Source organism: Acomys minous, assembly GCF_964271855.1.
Source record: "Acomys minous genome assembly, chromosome: 15".
Classification (NCBI taxonomy): Eukaryota; Metazoa; Chordata; class Mammalia; order Rodentia; family Muridae; genus Acomys; species Acomys minous.
Window position 1 is genome coordinate 34,493,995 of NC_140497.1, and position 22,434 is coordinate 34,516,428.

At 49.5% G+C, this 22,434-nt stretch overlaps 1 protein-coding gene across 3 annotated transcripts in view; it reads right to left on the minus strand.

Annotated features, from left to right (window-relative positions):
* SNX25 (sorting nexin 25) overlaps nucleotides 1-22,434 on the minus strand; it is a 133,655-nt gene that overhangs the window by 12,525 nt on the left and 98,696 nt on the right. For 2 of the 3 annotated variants that reach the window (XM_084758940.1, XM_084758941.1), the window contains exons 13-19: nucleotides 20,665-20,778; nucleotides 19,493-19,657; nucleotides 16,867-16,984; nucleotides 13,745-13,811; nucleotides 11,383-11,564; nucleotides 10,201-10,301; nucleotides 8,867-9,450 (exon numbers count right to left, since the gene is read on the minus strand). In XM_084758940.1, the coding sequence (XP_084615066.1) occupies nucleotides 9,370-9,450; nucleotides 10,201-10,301; nucleotides 11,383-11,564; nucleotides 13,745-13,811; nucleotides 16,867-16,984; nucleotides 19,493-19,657; nucleotides 20,665-20,778 (828 nt within the window). In that variant the 3' untranslated portion in view covers nucleotides 8,867-9,369. Of the gene's footprint in view, nucleotides 1-8,866; nucleotides 9,451-10,200; nucleotides 10,302-11,382; nucleotides 11,565-13,744; nucleotides 13,812-16,866; nucleotides 16,985-19,492; nucleotides 19,658-20,664; nucleotides 20,779-22,434 lie in introns of those variants that run through there. The other variant, XR_014774924.1, reaches the window with a different exon arrangement.

Below are 22,434 nucleotides of genomic sequence, written 5' to 3' on the forward strand. Positions count from 1 at the left end.
CTCCTTTCCCTCCCCTCCCCCGTAGCTCCTTTCCCTCCCCCCCCCGTAGCTCCTTTCCCTCCCCCCCCCGTAGTTCCTTTCCCTCCCCTCCCCCGTAGCTCCTTTCCCTCCCCCCCCCGTAGTTCCTTTCCCTCCCCTCCCCCGTAGTTCCTTTCCCTCCCCTCCCCCGTAGCTCCTTTCCCTCCCCTCCCCCGTAGCTCCTTTCCCTCCCCCCCCCGTAGTTCCTTTCCCTCCCCTCCCCCGTAGCTCCTTTCCCTCCCCTCCCCCGTAGCTCCTTTCCCTCCCCCCCCCCGTAGCTCCTTTCCCTCCCCTCCCCCGTAGCTCCTTTCCCTCCCCCCCCCGTAGTTCCTTTCCCTCCCCTCCCCCGTAGTTCCTTTCCCTCCCCTCCCCCGTAGCTCCTTTCCCTCCCCCCCCCCGTAGCTCCTTTCCCTCCCCCCCCCCGTAGCTCCTTTCCCTCCCCTCCCCCGTAGCTCCTTTCCCTCCCCTCCCCCGTAGCTCCTTTCCCTCCCCCCCCCGTAGCTCCTTTCCCTCCCCCCCCCCGTAGTTCCTTTCCCTCCCCTCCCCCGTAGTTCCTTTCCCTCCCCTCCCCCGTAGCTCCTTTCCCTCCCCTCCCCCGTAGTTCCTTTCCCTCCCCTCCCCCGTAGCTCCTTTCCCTCCCTCCCCCGTAGTTCCTTTCCCTCCCCTCCCCCGTAGCTCCTTTCCCTCCCCTCCCCCGTAGCTCCTTTCCCTCCCCTCCCCCGTAGCTCCTTTCCCTCCCCTCCCTCCCCCGTAGCTCCTTTCCCTCCCCTCCCCCGTAGTTCCTTTCCCTCCCCTCCCCCGTAGCTCCTTTCCCTCCCCTCCCCCGTAGCTCCTTTCCCTCCCCTCCCCCGTAGTTCCTTTCCCTCCCCTCCCCCGTAGCTCCTTTCCCTCCCCTCCCCCGTAGTTCCTTTCCCTCCCCTCCCCCGTAGCTCCTTTCCCTCCCCTCCCCCGTAGCTCCTTTCCCTCCCCTCCCCCGTAGCTCCTTTCCCTCCCCTCCCCCGTAGTTCCTTTCCCTCCCCTCCCCCGTAGTTCCTTTCCCTCCCCTCCCCCGTAGTTCCTTTCCCTCCCCTCCCCCGTAGCTCCTTTCCCTCCCCTCCCCCGTAGTTCCTTTCCCTCCCCTCCCCCGTAGTTCCTTTCCCTCCCCTCCCCCGTAGTTCCTTTCCCTCCCCTCCCCCGTAGTTCCTTTCCCTCCCCTCCCCCGTAGCTCCTTTCCCTCCCCTCCCCCGTAGCTCCTTTCCCTCCCCTCCCCCGTAGTTCCTTTCCCTCCCCTCCCCCGTAGTTCCTTTCCCTCCCCTCCCCCGTAGTTCCTTTCCCTCCCCTCCCCCGTAGTTCCTTTCCCTCCCCTCCCCCGTAGCTCCTTTCCCTCCCCCCCCCCGTAGCTCCTTTCCCTCCCCTCCCCCGTAGTTCCTTTCCCTCCCCTCCCCCGTAGTTCCTTTCCCTCCCCTCCCCCGTAGTTCCTTTCCCTCCCCTCCCCCGTAGCTCCTTTCCCTCCCCTCCCCCGTAGCTCCTTTCCCTCCCCTCCCCCGTAGTTCCTTTCCCTCCCCTCCCCCGTAGTTCCTTTCCCTCCCCTCCCCCGTAGCTCCTTTCCCTCCCCTCCCCCGTAGTTCCTTTCCCTCCCCTCCCCCGTAGTTCCTTTCCCTCCCCTCCCCCGTAGCTCCTTTCCCTCCCCTCCCCCGTAGCTCCTTTCCCTCCCCTCCCCCGTAGTTCCTTTCCCTCCCCTCCCCCGTAGCTCCTTTCCCTCCCTCCCCCGTAGTTCCTTTCCCTCCCCTCCCCCGTAGCTCCTTTCCCTCCCCTCCCCCGTAGCTCCTTTCCCTCCCCTCCCCCGTAGCTCCTTTCCCTCCCCTCCCTCCCCCGTAGCTCCTTTCCCTCCCCTCCCCCGTAGTTCCTTTCCCTCCCCTCCCCCGTAGCTCCTTTCCCTCCCCTCCCCCGTAGCTCCTTTCCCTCCCCTCCCCCGTAGTTCCTTTCCCTCCCCTCCCCCGTAGCTCCTTTCCCTCCCCTCCCCCGTAGCTCCTTTCCCTCCCCTCCCCCGTAGTTCCTTTCCCTCCCCTCCCCCGTAGCTCCTTTCCCTCCCTCCCCCGTAGTTCCTTTCCCTCCCCTCCCCCGTAGCTCCTTTCCCTCCCCTCCCCCGTAGCTCCTTTCCCTCCCCTCCCCCGTAGCTCCTTTCCCTCCCCTCCCTCCCCCGTAGCTCCTTTCCCTCCCCTCCCCCGTAGTTCCTTTCCCTCCCCTCCCCCGTAGCTCCTTTCCCTCCCCTCCCCCGTAGCTCCTTTCCCTCCCCTCCCCCGTAGTTCCTTTCCCTCCCCTCCCCCGTAGCTCCTTTCCCTCCCTCCCCCGTAGTTCCTTTCCCTCCCCTCCCCCGTAGCTCCTTTCCCTCCCCTCCCCCGTAGCTCCTTTCCCTCCCCTCCCCCGTAGCTCCTTTCCCTCCCCTCCCTCCCCCGTAGCTCCTTTCCCTCCCCTCCCCCGTAGTTCCTTTCCCTCCCCTCCCCCGTAGCTCCTTTCCCTCCCCTCCCCCGTAGCTCCTTTCCCTCCCCTCCCCCGTAGCTCCTTTCCCTCCCCTCCCCCGTAGTTCCTTTCCCTCCCCTCCCCCGTAGTTCCTTTCCCTCCCCTCCCCCGTAGTTCCTTTCCCTCCCCTCCCCCGTAGTTCCTTTCCCTCCCCTCCCCCGTAGCTCCTTTCCCTCCCCTCCCCCGTAGTTCCTTTCCCTCCCCTCCCCCGTAGCTCCTTTCCCTCCCCTCCCCCGTAGCTCCTTTCCCTCCCCTCCCCCGTAGTTCCTTTCCCTCCCCTCCCCCGTAGTTCCTTTCCCTCCCCTCCCCCGTAGCTCCTTTCCCTCCCCTCCCCCGTAGTTCCTTTCCCTCCCCTCCCCCGTAGTTCCTTTCCCTCCCCTCCCCCGTAGCTCCTTTCCCTCCCCTCCCCCGTAGCTCCTTTCCCTCCCCTCCCCCGTAGCTCCTTTCCCTCCCCTCCCCCGTAGCTCCTTTCCCTCCCCTCCCCCGTAGCTCCTTTCCCTCCCCTCCCCCGTAGCTCCTTTCCCTCCCCTCCCTCCCCCGTAGCTCCTTTCCCTCCCCTCCCCCGTAGTTCCTTTCCCTCCCCTCCCCCGTAGTTCCTTTCCCTCCCCTCCCCCGTAGCTCCTTTCCCTCCCTCCCCCGTAGTTCCTTTCCCTCCCCTCCCCCGTAGTTCCTTTCCCTCCCCTCCCCCGTAGTTCCTTTCCCTCCCCTCCCCCGTAGTTCCTTTCCCTCCCCTCCCCCGTAGTTCCTTTCCCTCCCCTCCCCCGTAGCTCCTTTCCCTCCCCTCCCCCGTAGTTCCTTTCCCTCCCCTCCCCCGTAGCTCCTTTCCCTCCCCTCCCCCGTAGCTCCTTTCCCTCCCCTCCCCCGTAGTTCCTTTCCCTCCCCTCCCCCGTAGTTCCTTTCCCTCCCCTCCCCCGTAGCTCCTTTCCCTCCCCTCCCCCGTAGTTCCTTTCCCTCCCCTCCCCCGTAGTTCCTTTCCCTCCCCTCCCCCGTAGCTCCTTTCCCTCCCCTCCCCCGTAGCTCCTTTCCCTCCCCTCCCCCGTAGCTCCTTTCCCTCCCCTCCCCCGTAGCTCCTTTCCCTCCCCTCCCCCGTAGCTCCTTTCCCTCCCCTCCCCCGTAGCTCCTTTCCCTCCCCTCCCTCCCCCGTAGCTCCTTTCCCTCCCCTCCCCCGTAGTTCCTTTCCCTCCCCTCCCCCGTAGTTCCTTTCCCTCCCCTCCCCCGTAGCTCCTTTCCCTCCCTCCCCCGTAGTTCCTTTCCCTCCCCTCCCCCGTAGCTCCTTTCCCTCCCCTCCCCCGTAGCTCCTTTCCCTCCCCTCCCCCGTAGCTCCTTTCCCTCCCCTCCCTCCCCCGTAGCTCCTTTCCCTCCCCTCCCCCGTAGCTCCTTTCCCTCCCCTCCCCCGTAGCTCCTTTCCCTCCCCTCCCCCGTAGTTCCTTTCCCTCCCCTCCCCCGTAGCTCCTTTCCCTCCCTCCCCCGTAGTTCCTTTCCCTCCCCTCCCCCGTAGCTCCTTTCCCTCCCCTCCCCCGTAGCTCCTTTCCCTCCCCTCCCCCGTAGCTCCTTTCCCTCCCCTCCCCCGTAGTTCCTTTCCCTCCCCTCCCCCGTAGTTCCTTTCCCTCCCCTCCCCCGTAGTTCCTTTCCCTCCCCTCCCCCGTAGTTCCTTTCCCTCCCCCCCCGTAGCTCCTTTCCCTCCCCTCCCCCGTAGTTCCTTTCCCTCCCCTCCCCCGTAGTTCCTTTCCCTCCCCCCCCGTAGCTCCTTTCCCTCCCCCCCCCCGTAGTTCCTTTCCCTCCCCTCCCCCGTAGCTCCTTTCCCTCCCCTCCCCCGTAGTTCCTTTCCCTCCCCTCCCCCGTAGCTCCTTTCCCTCCCCTCCCCCGTAGTTCCTTTCCCTCCCCCCCCGTAGCTCCTTTCCCTCCCCTCCCCCGTAGTTCCTTTCCCTCCCCTCCCCCGTAGTTCCTTTCCCTCCCCCCCCGTAGCTCCTTTCCCTCCCCCCCCCCGTAGTTCCTTTCCCTCCCCTCCCCCGTAGCTCCTTTCCCTCCCCCCCCGTAGTTCCTTTCCCTCCCCCCCCCGTAGCTCCTTTCCCTCCCCCCCCGTAGTTCCTTTCCCTCCCCCCCCCGTAGTTCCTTTCCCTCCCCTCCCCCGTAGTTCCTTTCCCTCCCCTCCCCCGTAGTTCCTTTCCCTCCCCCCCCCATAGCTCCTTTCCCTCCCCTCCCCCGTAGCTCCTTTCCCTCCCCTCCCCCGTAGCTCCTTTCCCTCCCCTCCCCCGTAGTTCCTTTCCCTCCCCCCCCCGTAGCTCCTTTCCCTCCCCTCCCCCGTAGTTCCTTTCCCTCCCCCCCCCCGTAGTTCCTTTCCCTCCCCTCCCCCGTAGCTCCTTTCCCTCCCCCCCCCGTAGTTCCTTTCCCTCCCCTCCCCCGTAGCTCCTTTCCCTCCCCTCCCCCGTAGCTCCTTTCCCTCCCCTCCCCCGTAGTTCCTTTCCCTCCCCTCCCCCGTAGCTCCTTTCCCTCCCCTCCCCCGTAGTTCCTTTCCCTCCCCCCCCGTAGCTCCTTTCCCTCCCCTCCCCCGTAGCTCCTTTCCCTCCCCTCCCCCGTAGTTCCTTTCCCTCCCCCCCCGTAGCTCCTTTCCCTCCCCTCCCCCGTAGCTCCTTTCCCTCCCCTCCCCCGTAGCTCCTTTCCCTCCCCTCCCCCGTAGCTCCTTTCCCTCCCCTCCCCCGTAGCTCCTTTCCCTCCCCTCCCCCGTAGCTCCTTTCCCTCCCCTCCCCCGTAGCTCCTTTCCCTCCCCTCCCCCGTAGCTCCTTTCCCTCCCCTCCCCCGTAGTTCCTTTCCCTCCCCTCCCCCGTAGTTCCTTTCCCTCCCCTCCCCCATAGCTCCTTTCCCCCCACCCCGTAGCTCCTTCCCTTCCCCAGTCTTCCCTTCTCCTTCCTTACCATATCCATCTGCTTATTTCCCGCTACCCTTGAGGTCTCTTCCTCTCCTCTTATGATCCTCTATTTTCAAGAGCTATAAACACATATACATAAATACAAAACTTGCTCTACACACACACACACACACACACACACACACACACACACACACACACACGTTTTCAAGTCTTGGCTCCACTTGGTTCCAGAGAAAACAGTTGCCCTCGGAGTCTTATTTAACATGATGCCAGTTCTATCCATTTTCCTGCAAGCATTTCATTATGGATGAAATTCCTGTATGCTTGTTTGACATTTTCTTCTTCTATTCATTTGTTAATGGGCATCTACGATGGTTGCATTTCCTAGCTACGGTGGACAGTCCAGAGATAAATGTGGGTGCTAATCTCTGTGGTGTGCACTGGGATCCGTTAGGTACACACCCAGGAGTGGTGTAGCTGGGCACGTGTAGTTCTTTAACCCACCAACTTGGTGAGATAATTCTGGATTTTAGTGCTTAATTTTTGTAATTCTTTATACATCATAGATATTAAGGGTGCTATAGTTGGTGAAGATTTTTTTTTTTATTTTGTAGACTATGTCTTCACTCTTATAATTGTCTCCTTCGCTGTGCAAAAACTTATAAATACTTAATAAATTAGCAAACTTTTTCCTCATGTTAGTGACACACATCTAAATATTGTGTAAAAATAAATTAGCAGGCTACATAGCAATTGGGAGACAAGGGTAGGTGGTCTCTTTGAGCCTGATGTCAGCCAGGGCTATAATGAGAGAGACTCTGTCTCAGAAAAAAAAAGAAAGAAAATTCAATTAGCAACAGTCTTACTGTCAGTGAAATCTACTAAAGAAAAAGATGACAGTGGAAACAATAAAATTTGTATGTTTTAAGTTGTATAATGATATGTTTATGAAATGTATTAAAAGCATTAGGTCTTAAAGCTACCTCAGTTCCCTGCTTTTGTTGGCATATTGGCTGGTATGAACTTTATTTTATAAATCTAATGTCATTTTCTTTTGAAAAATTAACATTTATTTTATGTGTATGAGTGTTTTGCCTACGTGTATATTTGAGCACCACACACATGACAGGTGCTGGTAGGGGCCAGAAGCGGTTGTCAGACGCCCTGGAGCTGGAGGTGTGATGCTGTGAGCTGCCATATGGGTGCTGGGAATTGAACCTGCGTCCTTTGGAAGAACAGCCAGCGCTCTGAACCCCTGAGCCATACCATGTCATTTGCAACAGTGGATAAATAAAAACGAAACCTCTTAGTAGTGAGAAAATGGAGTTCGTATGTGGTGGTGTGTGCTGGAGCCGCTGCAGAAGCGAAGCCTGACCCTGGCTCTGTGCTCACATACCTACTTTCCTTGAACTTTGTTTTTATACAAAGAGAAGACATAGTTGTGTACGTCTGCATGCTACCCAAAAGTTCTATAAAGCAACCCTGGGAACAAGGCCTGTTCCTCTGTAGTAGTTAGTACTCAACACTCCATAGTCCCTCCCAAACACTGCTCCATACCTCAAGCCTAGCATAGGGTTGTTATAACACTCTCTCTCTCTCTCTCTCTCTCTCTCTCTCTATATATATATATATATATATATATATATATATATATATATATATATATATATATATATATCCTTTCAAAAGAGAAACTAAAGAAAAAAAATGTCAGGCTTCAGTGATGTGTGGTAGGCAGTCCTAAGTGCCGCTATTTGGAAAGCTGATGCAGGAGGATCATGAATTTGGGGGCAGCCTGGATCATTCAGCAAAACCCCAGTCTGAAAATGAAGTAAGAACTTGGAAAAGCAACAGCCGCACCCAGTGACATACTTCTAACAACTCTATTTTCAAAACAGCACCACCAACCAGGGACCAATTGTTCAACTCCCTGAGCCTGACAACACGCAGGCCTGAATGGAACCGCAGTGTGGCACCTACACTGCAGCACACACTCACTGGGGAGGGGGCTAGCCTTTCTCTCAGGGGAGCAAGGATTCCAGGTTATTATTACCCTCTTTAGGAAAGCCCACACTTCTAGGTTCATCCCAGGTGTTTAGCAGACTGTGTCTTAAAGAGAGGAGTTAGAGTTTTAATTTCCCACCCAGTTAGCTAAATGGTAGCTCAGAGTTATACAAACGATGCATTGGCAACTTCACTCACTCTATTCCATTCCCTGAATCTACTCTAAATGGTCGTTTCAATATCTCATTGAAGGACAGTTCTTATACATAAAATATCCAACCTGAGTTGTGTCTGAAGTCTTTTTAATTTTTTATTTATTCACTCTTACATCCTGGTTATAGCCCCTCCCTCCTTTCCTCCCAGTCCCACTTTCCCTTCCATCTCCCCCCTCTCCTATTCCTCAGAAAAGGGGCACCCCCTTAACCCCACCCCCACCCCCAGCTCATCAGGACTCCTCTTCCCCTGTGGCCTGGCAAGGCAGTTGCATCAGGGGGAAGTGATCGAAAAGCAGGCCACAGAGTCCAGGTCAGAGACAGCCCCCGCCCCCCTGACTTGGAGCCTGAGCTGCCCATTGGCTACGTCTGTGTAGGGGCCTAGGTCCAGTCCATGCGTGGTCCTTGTTGGTGCTTCAGTCTCCACAGGCCCCTGAGCCCTGGTTAGTTGGCTCTGTTGCTGCTCTTGAGCTCCTGTCACGTCCAGGTCCTTTTAGCTTACTCCCTCCCCTGCACTATTCCACTAGACTTCCTGTGCTCCGCCCAGTGTTTGGCTCTGAGTCTCAGCATCTGTTCCAAACTGCTGCATCTGAGGTTTTAAATACCATCTTAATTTGAAAGAAGGGACCAAGCCGGGTGCGGTGGCACACATGTATAATCAATCCCAGCACTTGGAGAAGTAGAGGCAGCAGGATCTCTGTGAGTTCGAGGCTGGCCTGGTGTTCAAAGCAATCCAGGACAGCCAAGGCTTATACAGAGAAACCCCCTCTCAAAACAAAACAAAAAAAACAAAAACAAAAGAACCTGTCAGTTGTGACTTATTAGTATGATAAACCTATACCATGTGATTACCTGTTTTTCTCTTATTCAGATTGCAGTTTTGCATTTGGTATTTCTAGAAACCAGAGAAAGAATGGTGCATAGGTATTATTGCTTGGTGGATGACAAAGCCCGGGAACAGTGACTCAGTGACTTGTCTGTGGTCCCACCATCACTGACCTCACCTAGGGACCTTGCAGTGCACGAGACTTACAGATTAACAGACTCAACTCCAGGAAGCGACTTCCTGTTTTCGAGGCTGCCTCTGCCGAGCTCCACTCACATCTTACCTCCTCAGAACCTTGCCCACATGGCCTTTTCCTCGTTACGCTTTCTTCGGGAGCCCTCAGCGGACAGTGCCTCCTGTGGAAAAGGCTCTCGGCAGATGTGTTATCGCACAAGTGTCCAAGGGCCTTCTGCATCATAATACCTTTGAGCACTGGGATTTGTTTTTAAATTTTATTGCTTCAAATGCGTCAAACTATGGGAAATCTTTGGTAAAAATAAAGACAAAAATTTTTCACAATAACTTTACACCAAGCATCGCACAACAGTGTTCCTCAATACACGGGAAACACAGGAATGTTTGGAATCCTCAGCGAGGAGATTAACTGTACAATATTCAGAGTTTGTCATTTAACAACAAAAATTTCATAAATATTTAAAATATTTCCTATGTTCTTATCACATATTAACATTTGTACTTCAATCAGCATGTTGAGCTTTAAAGTATTTATATCATTTAAATAAAAACCAGTAATCGTCACTTTGTTTTTCTGTTGTGACCACAGCGTCAGTCCTCCTCCCTCTCACGCTGCTCACCTCGCAGGAGACCAGAGGGAGGCACAGAAACAAAGGTGTGGTTCTTGTCAGGCCCTCTGTGGGAAAGAGGAGGACGTATCGTGTCTACTGTGACACAGACATTTCTCCGGCGGTTGCTGCGCCGTCTCAGGCTTGACCAGCCTTGAGCTGATCCAGGTGAGCCCTTAGCTCAGGACACAGCTCCGTCAGCAGCAGCTCCATCAGCACCTGCCCGAGGGGGAAAGGCAAAGAAGCCGTTGTGAGACTTCTGAGACCATCCTCAGGATGCACGTGATTCTCAAAGGAAGTTCAGACCACATAAACCCCATTTATTTCAAGGTCTGTCAGACATGTCAGCTGTCAGTGACATTTAATATTGGTATTTATTTGGTATTTCTTTTTCTTTTTTGGAGACAAGATGTCATGCAGCCCACAGTGACCTCCACCTCCTGTGTATGCGGACTGTAGGCATGCGCCACCACACCTGGATGATACTGGTAATTCTAATCAGAAAAACAAACGGAAATCAGTTTCCTTTGCCAAAATAACAGAAACCATGCTTATGCAGGATGTTAAATCAGAAGTCAACAGAGAGCTTAGTGTGTAACAAGAAGACTCTCAAGTCCCCTTTCTTGTTTTTATTTTTTTGGGGGGCGTTTCGAGATAGGGTTTCTCTGTGTAGTCCTGACTGTCCTGAACTTGCTTTGTAGACCAGACTGGCTTCGAACTCACAGCGATCCTCCTGCCTCTGCCTCCCGAGTGCTGGGATTAAAGGCATGCGCTACCACGCCTGGACAGGCTCATACTTTTTAGGCAAATGAAAGGACAAACAGAAATGAAGCAGAAAATAACAGGCCCAGAGTTAAAAGAAATAGATGTGATTCAGAATGTGAAGGGTTAAAAGTTACCCTCATATGTAAACAGGAATATAAAATCAAGAAAGAAAGGGTCCTCTTCTGTGGGATACTTGGTACTCACATATAATAGGTGCTTGTTGGCTCTTCTTTCTTGCAATGCCTTGAATATTTTTATTATGCCATGGCGAGCATTTTGCTGTCCAACAAGGCTCTGGAGTGTATCTGGAAAAAACAATTTTGCATTTGTTCTGTTGCCCTGCTGGGTCTTGAACCCAGGGACTTACACAAGTTACGTAGATTTATTACTTTTCCCGCTGCCCGTGATAAAACACTCTTGACAAAGCAACACTGCAGTGGGACGTGCTTACTTTGGCTCACGTGTGAGGTGAAGTCCAACACAGTAGTCAGAACCCAAACAGACGGGCCAGGCTGCACCCAGTCAGGAAGGGGAGAGCGGCTGACACCTCAGCTCACTTGTTCCTTCATCCTCGCACAAGGAGCTTGGTCCACAGAAGGGCCCGCTTACACGTGAGGTGGCTCTCCTTACCTCAACCTAGTCCAGGTAACCTCTCCCCCCCCAACTCCCAGACTCACCTGGCCGGAAGCTTGCCTTCCAGTGACTCTGACTCCTGCCAAGCTGACAGTACTGACCCTGGGGCTGACAGGTACATCATATCCTGAGCTCTGAAAAAACTGAATTTCTCTCCTCAGGCAATGTTGTACCATACCCAAGAAGGCAAGCATGGAAGTCTGGCTTATGTAACTGCTTAGTTCTCATGACCATTTAAAACAAAAGTTTTAGAATTTTAAATTTTATTCATTTATTTATTTTATTATGTATACAATGTTCTGCCTGCATGTGTGACTGTCCACAAGATCTCATCATAGATGGTTGTGAGCCAACATGTGGTTGCTGAGAATTGAACTCAGGACCTTTGGAAGAGCAGACAGTGCTCTTAACCACTGAGCCATCTCTCCAGCCCCCTAGATTTTTTTTTTCTTTTTTCTTTTTTTTTAACCGAAGGGCATTCTTGAAGGCTACAATTTTAGCATTTGGTACTACTTGTTTTAGTGATTAAAATAAATGTGTTTTAGCCACATTCGTAAAGTTTCAAAGTAAACTTCAACCTGATTTCTGAAGCATAAAATATGATACTAGCTCTAAATATTCCTGAAATGAAATGCTCCTATTAAGGTTTTTTAGTATCTTCTCGGCAGGTGATGAGAAGCGGCCTCTTGCAGAGGCAGACGTTGCCCTCAGCAGTGCGAACCTTCTTCTCAAATCTCTCAGGCCAAGTCTCACCTGGAATGTTCTCAAGTAGCTTTTGCTGTGCTCTCTGCTTTGTTTCCTGACTTTGTGCTTCGCTTCTGATTCTAGTGGGTGGTGCCAACTTCCCATTTGGCCAAAAAGCGTCCCGGAAAGCATTGACGTAGTAAACTAGCATTGGCTCGCTGAATATCCAGTTCACTGTGTCCCGGATTTGTCTTTTAAGAGAAAAAATAAATAAATAAATAAATAAATTGCTTGGTTGAAGTTTTTACAAACTGTTTGTTCTATCCTCAGAAGGCATTTGCCAATGGGTAGGTTAAAACAGCCTGATCTAAATGTTTGATGGATAAACTGATTATTTTAGAACTCGGGCTATGGGAGTTATTGTTCATTTTGTCAATACTGGATGATCAACTCATTCCTGGGTTCACATATTCACATGTTTTTCTGCTTCTGCTTCTTCTTCTTCTTTGTTCATTTTTTATTATTTAAGAATGGATTCACATTTTTCAGTGGCATCCACTTTTCCAATACAGTCAGTACAGACAAGAAGAAAAGCCTGAGGCTTCCAGCCTGGCACTTCATACACAGTGACCAGCTAATGCTGGAGGAATGACTAAATGCTGAATCAAACTCACAGTCAAAACCAAACACAACCAAACACTCTACAATTCAATTCTAGACAAAGAAAACAATGTATCTATTTTAAAAGGACTTCTGTCTTTAGAAGGGCCTGCCAACCTGCCTGCCTCTCTTCCTCAGAAAGCTAAAGCTCTCTAGGCTGCCACTTTGGTTTCTGTAGATTTCTTTGGGTTAACCACTGGCACTCCATGAAGAAATGAAATTTCAATTTGTGACTGAACATTAGGCAAGTCTTAGGAAAGATCAGCACCTTCAGTATTTTCTATCAGCCAAAAGCTTTGGAAGCAAATCAGGTGTGTGACACCATGACTGCTTCAAGATGAGAGGCTGACAAACACTACTACTTAATTTTATGACGTGTTGTCCCCTGCAGAAGGCAGAGAAGCTCGTACCAGGTGCTCCACACGTCCCTGCCTGGCAGTGAACCTGCCGGCACCATCTGTCTGACAGTTCCCATAAGAGGCTCCTCAGTCTCCATGCAGGAAACTGCCAGGCCCTACTCATCACTGGCCAACGCCACCAGAGGAACATGGCAAATGCACGTGATTTGCTGAGTCAGACAAGCTCAAGTATGAGGGGAAAGGAGGCACCTGGACATTACTTTCTCTAAGGCTTGTCAGGACTAATAACTTTTTCCCAAGACATAAAGAATGCAGTAATTGGGCTCTTCCTCTGACCTAAGGGCACTAAGTAAAATAAGCAAGCCTCTGACAGACTACTTGAAGTTTTTTTTTTTTATTCTAGAAATAAAATAGAAGTAAAGTTTGTTGTGACCATCAGAAAAACATTCTATGTATAAATAATACAAAATATATTTTCTTTACAGTATTTCCTATAAAACTGTATAAGCTTGCATAATAAAACCACAGCATCTCACCAATGTTCAAGCAGTAAATTATTCACTTGGAAAAACAGTATTTTCACCTCAAAACTTATTTTTCTATACACAAAATTGTGATTTATTTTTAAAATTTTTAGACATCCACTCACATCTATTCTGCAGAAAATCTGAATGCTAATCTCTTGAAAATCTTTATTTTGGATAGTTATTTAAAAGAACCTTGACAATGGCAGTTGTAAATCCCAGGCACAGAGATATCGTGAAACAGGACTACGTCACAGGACAAGAAGCCATCCCATCTCTTCACTCTGTCTCCTCCCCGCTAAGGTGAAGTGTTGGGCTAATTTCTGAAGCCGGCTCAGATAGCCCATTCCTGCCATATTTGCTCTGACTGCTGCTGACGGCATGCTCTCGCCGCTGTGGGAAACACCAGCAGTTTCTTAGCGAGTGTCGCTGACTGAGCATGCGTTCTCATGGAGGGCCTGGGCTTTTCATGAACAAATGCTAAGTATGGAGCAGTATGAACAACTCAAAAATGTCCTGCAGAAGGTTGCTTGTGCAAACACTGTTATGTAAATGGACACCGATACAGTCTGGAGTCTACCGAAGACTTATGTTAGAACTGTTTGCCCCACACAGCCTTCCTCCAGGGGATGTCCATGCATGAGGAAGAGTTGGCGTGTTTGGGCTACTTTAGCTCTAAGGGGGAATGCTGCGGCTAGCTCAAATGTTTGCCGTCTATTCACCGCACATGCTCAAGAGAGATTCAGCCCTCTGCTTCCTCATCCAGCCTCAGCATCCTATCAGAAACGAGTACAAAAGAAGGGTACTTCTCCTGAAATCCGTGAGTTGCCGCACCACACTGCAACTCAACATTCAGACAAAGGGTGGCAGTAGCTTTGTATGACTCACTTGTTGATGGTTCTTCCGAAAGTGACCTGAACGAGAGCAATTAATGTTCTTCGCACCCATTTAAACACTAAAAGGTAAACCAGAGGAAAACATTTATCACGGGACAGTGCAAGCATCTCAATTTCACAGCTGAAAAGGGCGTCAGTGTGGCTTTTGATCGGGTCTGAATCTAAGCATCCATCAGAGGCCCCAGTTTCTAGAGACCGGGTCTGAGTCAGCAAACGCCTGCTCAGGGACTCTGACTAAGCCTTCATGTTTTCACTAAGCAAATGGAGCGGTGAACTTTGAGAGGATTTCTTCCCTTCCCCCCTCTTTTTTCTTCTGTCTACATAAGACCTAAAATAATACTTTGCTTCCTATGTCCCTGGGCTGCTGGTGGCATGCCGGGTCCTCACCAGCAGGCAGGGCAGTTCATGTTTGCAGATTTGTGCTTGGCTTTCTGCTTCCAGTTCTTCTAACGAAGAGTTCTCAGTAAGAAATGTCTGAATTCCAGCGTTGACAGATTCTATCAAATGTGAATGAAGTCATGGGCCTAACTGTTCCCATTTGAGTGTTCTAGTCTATTCAACACTGTATGCTTTTATGTCTTCTTATGTGTTTGGGGCAGGAAAGGAGAAATGTGAAGAGCAGAGTGCTGAACCATATGTGAATTCCTTTCCTGTAGCACCTTCTAGAGCTGCTGGGCAGACTTTCACCTTGCTGACCCTCAGGCTCCTTGGAAGAGGATGAGATTAAAGCAAGCTGGTACACCTCTGTCCTCTGTCCCTGTGGTGGTTTGAGGGGAATGGCCCTACAGATTCATGTGAAAGCTTGTCCGTAGGGTAGGGAGTGGCACTATTAGGAGGTGTGGCCTAACTGAAGTGGGTGTGGCCTTGTTAGAGAAAGTGTGTCACTGTGGAGGCGGGGTTTTGAGGTCTACTACGCTCAAGCTAAGCCCGGTGTGGCACACAGTCTCCTTCTGCTGCCTGCAGATCAAGATGCAGAACTCTCAGCTCCTTTAGCGTCATGTCTGCCTCAACACTGCCGTGTTTCCTACCATGACGATAATGGACTAAACCTCTGAACTGTAAATGTTCAACTAAATGTTTTCCTTTTAAAAAGTTGCTGTGGTCATGGTGTCTCTTCACAGCAATAAAACCCTAAAACAGTCCCGGAGGATGTTCTCTGTGCATGAGGGAGATAACTATAACTTTTATTATTATCATAGAGATATTTTGTAGGTGTAGAATATCAATGTAAACCAAAAAAGGAAAAAAACCTGATGATATTTTTATGTTCATAAATTTGAATATAAACCAATTTCTTACAATGTATCTTCCCATTGCTAGCCCCTGAAATGTCTGGCTCCTGACAGGGAGAAGTGAAAACTACAGACCTGGCAACAACGGAGCTAAAGGCTCAGCCACCTGCGACCGGCAGGAACGTTAGGAGGGGTAGACCACACTAGAGCACGGCTGACAGCAGCCAGACACTAGACAGGAAGGCCAAGGGGCATCCCCAACTTCTGAATGAAGCTCAGTGCCTAATGAGAAAACTAACAACCGCAGATAGCAGTCCAGCCTTGGGTTCCAAGCCATGCTTGTATGGGACTTTCTGGAATCCACCAGGCACATGGATGTGTCTATTTTAGGCTGGGCTTTAGGCTAGAACGCACATTTCTGTTCATGATGGTAACTTTGCTTGGCCTTTCTAGGTCAGGAGAGAGGCAGCTCATAGCCAGCGGCTCTGATTACGAATGTTACTCTAGAGAGACTGCCTGACAGATGAGGGGGTTAAGATAAAAACCTGCCTGGCTAGGTCCTTATGTAGACTGAACACAAACAGGAGCCAAAACGGTTTTGCTGAACTCTCTGCCATCATCGGTTTCGCCTCGCTCCTTCCTCAGTTCCCAAGCCCCCACCTTCCCAGAGGGCCCCTTGACTGCTTCTAATGCCTTGTTTATTCAAAGCGCAGAGGCAGCTGCAGTCGCCCGGAGGAGTCCGCTGGTGGCAAACGCATCACATCTCATTATCAAGGCCAGTCTATTTATTCCTCTTGGAAATGTCACTGACAAACCAAACACGCCCTGAGCAGACATTCAGTCGAGGATAAGCAGGCTGAAATGCCAGCATGCAGCATCCTACTAAGGCTGGGACCAGGGTTCTCATCTGTTTGAGTTTATGGAAAAAAAACTCGCTGATGCTAACAGACAGGATGCAGCAGACTCACCGTGCCCGCCTCTGTGGGAAATGGGGACAATTGCAGGTTTGTGGGCAAGACCTCATGGAAGAACAGAAAGGCTGAGTGGAATACTGCTGTTTCCTGGTTATACTGAACCAAGTTAAAAATCAGCTACTGTCTTAAAAGAATCTAAAATACAACAGAGCTGCAAATTTTTCATCTGAAAGAGTTTACTATTTGGATGCTATATATCGTGGACATTTCTTAAACAATTTGCATAGCCTCCATTTCTTTGTTTGTTTGTTTGTTTGTCTTTGCTTTTCAAGACAGAGCTTCTCCATGTAGCCTTGGCTGTCCTGGACTCACTTTGTAGATCAGGCTGGCCTTGAACTCACAAAGATCCACCTGCCTCTGCCTCCCTGAGTGCTGGGATTACAGGCATGCGCCACTGCTCCTGGCTACTAGCCTCCATTTCTAATGCTTATTTTAGCTCTAACTATAGCTATTGAAATTATTCTATACTGAGCCTTCATATATTATATCATATATGTGATATATAACTTATATTACATTACATATAAGATATATATTACATATCCAAACCCTACCCTGGTATCAAAACTGCACCTTTCATAACAGGGTATGTGAATGATTTTTTGTGTGTGTGTAACTTCTGGTCATGAGACAATGAAGCTACACATGAAAAGAGTCCAAAGTGTTCTCTCCTTTTTAATTCAGAGGAGCACAATACTGAGTAAACCAGGAACCATCATTTCAGGAATGCTGAAACTCTATCTGTCCTAAGGCTGTGCCTTCAGCACAAGGATGGCGTGTGGCGCCTGCAGCGTCTTTAACGTACTCTGAAGGGCTAGATGAATGAGTGTGTGGGTGTGAACACACGGAATGCTCACCAGGATCAGAGCAACGATAAACAAATCCCACTAACAGCCCAAGACACGTACTTCCTCGAAGTTCAAAAATCTCCCCGATCAGCATGAAGCATGGTTCAGCCAAGGCGTCCTTCTTCCCGTCCACGTCATCGCCGTAATCTGACAGGTCACTGTCTTCTTCTATCTCCTCCTGGGGGAGAGGAGACATGATGGGCAGCAGGTCACATGCCCAGGAAAAGGAAGCAGAGCAAGGCAGACCTGACCCCCTTTTTTCAAGCACAAACTCCAAGCTCTCCACTGACATCCCAGCCTACGTAATCACCTGACCTTCAAATAGAAATCTGCCCATTTTCAACATGGAGGACAAACTGCCTCTACCCTCAGGGGACAGCCAGACTCTTCAGCCAGATTCAAAGCTTAAAATCAGCTAACCTGGGGCGGGGGAACACTCTTTAAGTAGTCAGGGAATTCGTAATACAGTTTTCTAAAGATGATGAGACTGTTTTTGCATTTCAAAAGACTTTTCACTGAAATGGTTTTTAATTCACTGTTCTTAAAAATATGTGCATTTTAAAGTAATTGAGGTATTTTTAAAGATCTGTTTCAAGCATCTACCCTACACTTTGGCGAGTCTTATTTCCTGATCTATATGTCAGCATATTTTAATTCAAACCTTATCATATGCCAGGCACCAGGCTGGTGTACGTGAGTGCCATGAGGTCCAGCCTCTCAGTGGCTGACAATGGTCTGGGGAGATTGATTTTCACAAGGCAGGATGAAGAGCTGCCCAAATACCAGGCAATGAAAAGACAGTGGAAGATAGTTATTCTAATATCTGCAAAGAAACCCAAAGCTGAAAGCAAAAGCTCCAGTGCCAGGAATAGCTTACATCCTGTTGAGTCACTGGCCAAATGGGGTGCACAGACCCCCCCCTCGCCCCAGTCATCTCAGGCTATTGCCAAGACTCCAGGTTACTCACCACAACTTGATGGTAAGGCCCTGTAGCTGAGCATTTACTTATGCCACCGAGCACAGAGAAGTGGAGCTAGTATCTAACTAGAAGCTTCTCCACTACTGACTACCGTTCGTGATGCTGGAAGACACGCTGCATGATACCAGCTACAACCCCTGGCACCTGTAACAGCGCCCTGCCTGCAACATATACTGGTGCAGTAGTGGCGTGAGTGTTAGGGAGTAACCACTTTCTAAGTTGCATTTACGGCCTGCTCCATGGGCCGAGGGGAAAACCTACTACTGCTATTTAGCTAAAGGAACATAGGAAGCACATGACTCCTAAATGACAGGTCTGTGCATTACTCTACCCTATCAGAGAAGCTGCTTCTTGCAGTAGATGGTAATTAACACAGGGGCTCAAAACCGGACAACTGTGCACAGAGTGAGGGGCTTCGTAGCACTCAGTCCTAAAGGGGATGTCCTCATCAAATCCCTCTCCTCAAGGGCCAGGGATCTGGGGCTTTTTGTTTGTTCGTTGTTGACGTGAGGTTGTGTAGGTATGGAGGTAGGGAGCATCTGGAAGGGGCTGGGGAGGGAGAAGAATACAAGCAAAATAAATTTATATGGAAAAAATTGTAATAAAAATTTTTAAAGAAAAAAATAAAGCTGAGGTTGTAGGACTAAGCACCGGACTAACTCTAGGGCTTTGGGTGTCATCAGGTGAGCAGTCAAAGTCAGTTCCTTAAAGCACAAGGAGTTCTCAAAGATTTGTTGGCTTCATCCTGGCCCAGGAACATTAGATACTTCACAGAGGCCGAGGAAGGTGAGCACTGAGAAGCAGCTACAACGCTCACTGCTAGAGGACAATTTCATGGGGACCAGGTCATACGTATACCAAAGGAATTCACACCTCAGCCAGGGTAACAGAGGGAAGCCAGCCAGGTCTAAACAGACATAGAGGGAGGAAGTTGTAGAGGAGCTTCGCCGTCAGGGGGTTCACACAGACACGGAATAGAGATGTGGGCATTTCTCTGCCCAACTCAGAGTGCAATAAAGTACCACACTCTTGTTCACGGTCAGCCTCTCTGTGCAAACTCAACTAACCAATCCTGATAAAGAGTCGATGCCACTTAGCAATAAACTGGGGAGAAACCAATTTTGGAGGCTGATCTCTTCTAATTTGCTAGTTAGCTAAACAGGGGGCTTTAAGCCTGGCGTTCAGAATGTAGACTGACCGCTGTCTCCCCAGTGGTTGCTTTATCATACACGTTGCTCCCACATTCCTCGTGCTGCCTGATTCAGCATGCTCCCCGGTTCTCCACGTCCAAGAATGACACTTCAGCCCCCTACCCTGCCATAACCCTGGGCCTTATCTTCCATCAGCACATTACAGGCACGTCCCACTCTAGTCCCGTGATCTGCCCACTATCCCACTGCCCACAGACACACCGTCCTCCCTGAGCCCTCAGACCCAGCCAGCTTCTTCCCTGATGGCCTTTAGCTGGCTCACCATCATGAAGGACCAGTTGCGACAGCACTTCCTGTTCACAGTCTACAAATCTACCTTGCCATTTATCCTTTTGTTTCTGCTTTGTAACTTTTCCAAGTGACTTACTCCAAAATGTGAAAGTGATCATTGAAAACGAATACATTTGCCTTTCAGCAAACATCTCTTCTTTCAAACAACCTACAAAAAGTTATCTGCTTGAATATACTGAAGTGGGGCCGCCTTTGGACTGCTCACCTCCTGGTGCGAGAAGAAGTCACGAGGAAGTTTTTCCAAAAATGAAGATAATGAAAAGGAGGTTTTTTTCCCCTGTACATCAATGACCTTGAGGTAGTCAGGAGAAGGGCTCAAAAAGGCATAAAGTGCTTCGCTCTGAAACAGTCTCTCATCTGAAAGCAGGTTCTGTGGAGGAAGAGGATTGGTTAAGTCGATATAGAAAACCATCGGGGCTGCTGAGAGCTACAACAAGGCAGACCAGAGAGAGCTCACTGTGTCGTGGCCTCACTTTCACCATAATTCTAAACAAACAACAAAAAAAATGGCTGCCTTTTCTCTCAGAAGTCAGCTCTGCAAGAACACTTGCCGGTGGTCTCAGTCACACACAGGTGATGGCGCCTAAGGCCTCAGCCTGTGGGAGACAGTTTGGCATTGCCTGATGTCATGAAAACACTGTCTTTGCACATGACTCAGATCTCCAGGGCGACTTGCTTTGGTAAGACAACTTTACTCAGTTGTGTTTGACCAACTTAAAATTTGCTGGTTACACATGGATACCACAAAATGCTCTTCAATGACTATGTCCAGATATGGTGGCCTTGCTTAGCAGTGCCACCCCTTTCTAGTGACTGTTTACACAGTTATGTAACTTAAATGTTTACACTGGCCCTTAAGGTCTGAAGTCCTGGAGATCTGTATGTACTTATGTGGCCCAGGAGAAAGAAGGGAGCGTAAACCAAGGGGGTTGTGGTTGTTTTGTTTTGCTATTATTGTTTTGTTGAAACAGGGTCTCACTATGTAACCCTGCTTGGCCTGGAACTCACTACATAGTCCAGATTAGACTTGACCTCACAGAAACCCACCTGCCTCTGTCTCTCGTGTGCTGGTATTAAATGCGTGCATCAGCACACCCTGACAGAAATCAAGTTTATGTGTGAGCTAATGTGGTTATAATTCAGATTAGCAATATGATGACATGCATTTTATCCAGTGTCGTAAGAGGAAAGGTTTAGAGGTAAAGAAGCCAACGGAAGCCATCATCTGCAGATGGATGGAGAAGAGTGGTAGCCATCCTTGGGGAAGGCTTGGTGATGGGGAGACAGCTGCATGCTTGGGAAAACACAAGGCAAACTAGCAGTTCACCTCCAAGTAGCTCCTCTCACTGTTACACCCCAAACTCCCCAGTTGCTTACCTGTAAAAACTTATTTAACTGGTTCTTTGACTTTTCCAGAAACTTGTGATCTATAGATTTGAAAGGCAGCTTACTGAGAGAAGGCAACTGGACTTTTTTTAAAGATGGGACACACTGTCAAAGGGAAGAGATTAGATGTTACTCTTTTGAAACTACATTTTTATCTTAGGAAAATTTATAATTACAGATAGAACAAACCAAATAGCTCCGTCTTACATCTATTCCTCAGACCACTCCTACATGGGTAACCCTGAACTTGTGATTTTCCTGTCTCTGTCTGCCTAGTGCTGGGATTGCTGGCACGGGTCACCACATCCAGCTAAAATACACCCATTGTAGTCAGGGTCAGAGAACATGGAGAAACAGCGCAGCGCTGTGCACTGAATAGGCACACACAAAGCACAGCACACTGTGCTGGAGCCTCAGAACACAAGCTTTTCTACTAGAAGATGTGCTTCTAACTTCTTTGAGAGAAAAAAAAATCAAAGCCAACCAACCAAAAAAAAAAAAAATAATAATAATAACAAAAAAGGAAACAAAGAAAACAAAGGTGCTCTCTAAAGGCAAACCATAGGCTGAATACATTAGCATACTGAAATAAGAGCAGCAAGCTTTTTGTGCGTGGAGTCCTACCCAGTATCGAACCAGTGCTAGATACTGTATGGTGTGTGCCAGCTCACCCTTGTCACAGCTCTTAGGAGTTTTAGAGAAGTGACCAGGCCGAGGGATTGGAAAGGAGCTTCCACCGCTTACAGAAGTCACAGGAGAGGGTCTCACAGCAGGAAACTCACAGTAGCAAGTGGACCAGGAAAAAGAAGTGTCCAGCCATCGCCCAGATGGGGACAACAAGAGTCCAAAGGCTGCATGCGGGTGTCATGAGGTTCCATCTGCATAATGCTTTGGTACAATTCACCTTTTTATGTTTCAAGAACACTTTTGCAACTTAAATGCAAGTATATTTTATGTTAAATCTCTTTTCCTCTTTTGTTTTTATTAACAAGCTAGGGTGATACATGGCTTGTCACACGAAAACAATGCAAGTTTCCATAGTGCTAGTTTTACCCAGGAACTCTGGGAAGACCTTACTCTTATACTGAAATAGATGTCCTGGTTTCCATGATCACAGAGTGGCGGCCACGGTCAGGCTGAGAGATGCTGTAGCATGCGTGACACTCAGTTTTGGCTGCCACTCTTTTAAAAGCACTTGGAGAGTTAGGAGTCAAAAAGTCCTTGATTAGGAGTGTTAGGAATTACCCCAGAAGACAGAGTTAAAGGAAACAGGCATCTTTCATTTGCAAAAAGTGACGCAAGCAGAGTCATTTGCAGTGTCAGTTCATTTTGAGAAAGAAAAAATAAATTGCCTGAAACTCAAGCTGAGATGACTGTCAAGGGTTTCGTTGCTGTGGTGAAAGGAACTCGTCCTCTGTAGACCGTGGCATCACCTCCAGAGGGAAGGGGCAAAGAAGAAGAAACTAGGCTCTAACCCTGATTTGGCTGTGCACACACCGTGTAAGTCAATTAAACACTGGAATCAGTTTCCCTCAACTATCAAATACTAGATTGGTGGAGTCCAAATGTTTTGACTAAAATGTACAACAGAAAATACATGCTATTCTACAACCTATGATGAACATTTATAATATCTGCATCTACATTCTATATATCATATATATGTAAAGCATCTACATTCTATACCATATATATATGTAAAGCAAAGCAAAGCAACATGCTGCTCATTATCACTATCAGCAGCAGAACCATGCGAGGGTT